We start from the raw sequence: 4,083 nt of genomic DNA on the forward strand, positions 1-4,083 counted from the left end.
GGTGTGGGTGTGGGTGTGGGTGTGGGTGTGGGTGTGGGTGTGGGTGTGGGTGTGGGTGTGTGAGTGCACGCACGCGGTGGCGACACGTATTGGCGGGGGAGGAAAGTGTATTGAACAATTAGTGAAACATTATCACGAAGTAGAGGGCAGCCATAGGGGCAGTGGCGTTGAGCCCAAGCCAGGATGATGGGGCATGGTTACACGGCTTGACCACCCGGGCACTGCCTCACGTCCCCCTCCACCACGCCACCCCCACCTTGCAGCGCAACACGTACGCCCTTGAGCCGGGGGCTGAGGCCTGCCAGACATGCATGGCGGGGGCCACCTGCTATGGTGAGGGGCGCGCCCTGGGCCTGATCCTGGATATGGAGGGGTGCGGGTGGGCAGGGACGAGGTTGGGCTCGGGCAAGATGAACTCGCACTTGTTTGCATTCCACGAGTAGGTGCATGCTTTTATCCCACCGTGCTGCGCCGCCCAATGCACAACCCCACACACATTTCACCCCCCCCAAATACGACGATCAGGCGGGTCTGCGGTCGTGCCTCTTCCCGGCCACTGGCGCTCGACCCTGGGCTCTGCAGAGGTGCTGGCCTGCCCCAACCCCAGCGCCTGCCAGGGCAACCGCTTCGCCCTCTACAGCTGCGGCCCGGACGGCGTGTGCACCGGCGCCGGCGAGCCCAGCGCTCAGTGCTCTCGCGGCTACACGGGGCCCTTGTGCGGCCAGTGCGCCCCCGGCTACGGCGCCGGCGCAGCTCCGCTGCACTGCGCGCCCTGCGTCGCGGCCACAGGCGCCCGCGCGCTGCTGATACTCGCGCTGGCGGCGCTCACGGTCACGGTGGCGTACGTGTCTGCGGCCGCGTGGCGCGACAACCGGAGCGGCCGCAACGCCCCGCTGCCCTCAGACTACCTCAAGCTGCTGGTGGGCCACTTGCAGCACCTCGCCATCATCTACTCGCTGCCACTGCCCTGGCCCAACACCATCACCTTGCCGCTGCGCGTGCTGTCGTCGGCGACGGCGGGCCCCGGGCTCAGCATGGCGATGGAGTGTGCACTGGGTTCCCGCATCGGCGCCGGCAGCGGCGGCGGCAGCGGCAGTATCAACAACGGTGGCCTGCCTGCACCACTGCAGCGCATATTGGTCTACCTGCTTCTGCCGGCGGGCGTGTTTGGACTGGCCCTCGGGCTGCAGCTGGCCTGGCGCGGTGTGCGGTGGCAGCTCACTCTGTGGCGCTGCGGGCACGCCTCGGCGGCGCGGCCCTTGCATGTGGGCGCGTGGCTGTGCGACGCGGCGCCCATCACCGCCGTCACCACCGTGTATGTGCTGTACCCGACCCTGCTGCGCATCGGGCTCGGCATGTTTGCTTGCGTGGCTGCCGACACGCATGGCGGCGCCAGCGCGGGGCGCTACTGGGTGCACTTCATGGGCCAGCGCTGCTGGGAGGGCTGGCACAAACCCTGGGCGCTGGGCGTGGGCGTGAGCCTGACGGCCGTCCTCGTGGGGGTGCTGCCGGCGGCGCTGGTGGCGCTGCTGCGCAGGCACCGCGCCGCCATTACGGCCGGCCGGCCTGCCCTTGCGGCGCGCTGGGGCTTCCTCTACCACAACTACCGCCCCGCATGCGTGTGGTGGGAGGCGGTGGCGATGCTGCAGACGGCGCTGCTGGTGGGTGTGGCGGCCATCGGGCACGTGACGGGGCCCTTCATCGCCGCGCTGGCCCTGAGCAGCGCCCTCATGGCCATCCTGATAGCGCTGGTGCTGGTGCGGCCGCTGCGCTTCGCGGCGCTGCAGCGGCTGCAGGTGGCGTCTCACGCCTCTGCCCTGCTGGTGCTGCAGGTCAGCATCAGCTTCGTCGACACCCCCGGCGGCGGCGGCCCCGCAGCCCCGGCGGTCGCGGCGTGGCAGAAGGTGGCGGGCGCCGTCATGATGGCTGTGAGCGCCGCCGTCGCGGCTGTGATGACGATCGAGGCGGTGCGATCGGCGCAGCTGGGGGAGCTCGCGGCCCGTTCGCTGCGGAGTGCGGCGTCCTGGCTCTCCGGCCGCACAGCCAGCGTGCAGTCACTGCTGCTGCATCGTGTGTATACTTCAAAACAACAGCTGCCGCTGGAACCACTGCCTACTAGTCGATGATACCATACATAAAGGAGGTTGTCGGTTTGGTTGCCGTTTGCAATCCTGCACAATCCTGCAATTCTCGCCACGAAGTAGCATGGCTCCATGCTGCACACTTGAACCTTTTGAATGTTTGGCTACTGGGCACTCTGATATTTAGGTGTCCAGGCATGTCAAGGTTACTATTTGCCGGCACATCACTGTATTCGCTGGCATATCACCCTCGTTCCCGCATGCATGCCGGTGCCAAGACGGGCACATGCCCCAGCAGACGTGAGGGGGGCCGCGATGGGGGGGTGGCTGGTTGGCTGGGGGTGGGGGTGTGCGCAAGCGTTCCATTGGCTTATTCGAGACTGGCAGGTGGCCAAGCACCCCAGCTATAAAAGGCACGCAAGATGCATGCACCCGCGCTTCAAACGATCTCAGAGTTATCACACACAGGGTGGGAGGCACAATACTGATGTCTGCCTGCATGCCGACCCATCGCTGTAGCCGGAGTGCTTGCAGCACAATCGCACTGTTTAAAGATGCCAGAATCCTTTATTACTACTCCCCTGTCCAGGTCGTTGACGATTATGCAATTAGGTTTGTCTTTCTAATATCGTGTGCCCTTCCTGCCACACAGAGGTTGTTGCGCCGGCACGCTCAACCCCTCTTGATTGCAACCGCCACTCGGTGCTGCAATCGCGGCGCGCAGATCTGGCTCGCACTTTACTTTACAGGATTCGCAGTACTCTCAATGTTGGAATTATGCCATGTTCCTGTTGATAGCTCGCCAAACGACAACAAGTAATTACGTGCATCAATCCCAGCCATCTGCAGGGACAGCAACCCCTACTCTGCCCCCACTCCCCCCGATCCGTCGCCGTCCGCCGCCTCCCCAGCTGCCGCCGCCCTTGCCTCCCCTGCTTCCGCGCCGCCGCCGCCGCCCTCGCCGCCCGCCAGGCTTCCGAGCAGCCTCAGCCGCGCGCCGCCCTCCACGCCCGTGGCCCGCCAGAACTCGTCCTCGAGATCCGCGAGATCCTGGTCGCTGACCCCCGCCCCTAGATCTGCCGCGCGCGCCGCCTCGCGCCGCGCCTTGATCTTGGCCTCCTTGGCCGCCTTGTCCAGGTTCTTCTCCCTTGGGATATAGTTTGATTGTCGTGAATTGGAGATAGTATGTTGTGTGTTGGGGGGTACTTTGCGCAAGGGAGATGTTTCGAGTGTTGAAGCTTGCGCATTGTGCAGGCCAGGGTATGACGTGCGCGTCAGACAGCGGGACGTGACACACTTGAGTGCAGGTCGGTGGCCCGCACCCCTTGCTCGCACTTGTAGGGACCCATTATCCGCGCGCACCCCTCAGCCGGAGCTGGATGGCCACTGCATCGTTGTCGCAGCACCTGCTGACGCCCAGAACAGGCAAGCAGCCGGCATTCGCACACGCACACATGCACACAACACACACACACATACACACACACACGCACACGCACACACAACCAAGCCCTCGGATCACGCACCTCAGCGTCTCCCGCTCCAGCATCGCGTTGACCCCCTGCTTCTCATTCTGCACCGCCTCAGCCAGCCCCGCCGACAGCCGCAGCACGTGCGCCGCGCCGCCCGCCGTGCCGACGGCCACCATGGCGCCGTCGTCCTGCACCGCAAATGACGTCAGCGCCTGGTCCGTGACGCGCACCTGCGGGGCGGCCCGGCGCGCGGGAGCGACGCGGGTCAGAACGGGTCGGGCGCGCCCGCGTCGGCGCGGGGCTGGGGGGAGCCCGCAAAGTGTCGCTGCGAGCCGCACCGGCCGACAGGCCTGTCCGCCCACCTCGCAGCTCCCGACACAGCCACTTCCTGCCTCCCCTTCCCTCAGCCCAGGACTTCTGCCCCCCCGGCCTTGGCACTCACGGTTTGCAATCCCCCAAACCCCCTTCCCAGGCGAACGCCTCACCCCGCCCCTCGCCATCCTCCGCCCACCCTTCCCCCTCCCCTCGGT

General features: G+C 66.2%; 2 protein-coding genes across 2 annotated transcripts in view; one reads left to right on the forward strand and one right to left on the reverse strand.

The window, feature by feature from the left end:
• Positions 1–2,126, forward strand: part of MNEG_6354 (hypothetical protein) — a gene marked incomplete at both ends in the record, with an annotated part of 4,334 nt that extends 2,208 nt beyond the window's left edge. Inside the window, 2 exons of the mRNA XM_014045174.1 lie at positions 264–333; positions 583–2,126. Of these exons, the coding sequence (XP_013900628.1) occupies positions 264–333; positions 583–2,126 (1,614 nt within the window). The remainder of the gene's footprint in view (positions 1–263; positions 334–582) is intronic.
• An 816-nt stretch (positions 2,127–2,942) lies between these two features.
• On the reverse strand, positions 2,943–3,729 carry MNEG_6355 (hypothetical protein; the record flags this gene model as incomplete). The annotated part of the gene is made up of 2 exons (XM_014045175.1): positions 2,943–3,228; positions 3,608–3,729. The coding sequence occupies 2 exons, from the start codon at positions 3,727–3,729 to the stop codon at positions 2,943–2,945; spliced, it is 408 nt and encodes a 135-aa protein (XP_013900629.1).
• Positions 3,730–4,083: the final 354 nt, after the last annotated feature.

Source organism: Monoraphidium neglectum, assembly GCF_000611645.1.
Source record: "Monoraphidium neglectum strain SAG 48.87 unplaced genomic scaffold scaffold01023, whole genome shotgun sequence".
Taxonomy (NCBI): Eukaryota; Viridiplantae; Chlorophyta; class Chlorophyceae; order Sphaeropleales; family Selenastraceae; genus Monoraphidium; species Monoraphidium neglectum.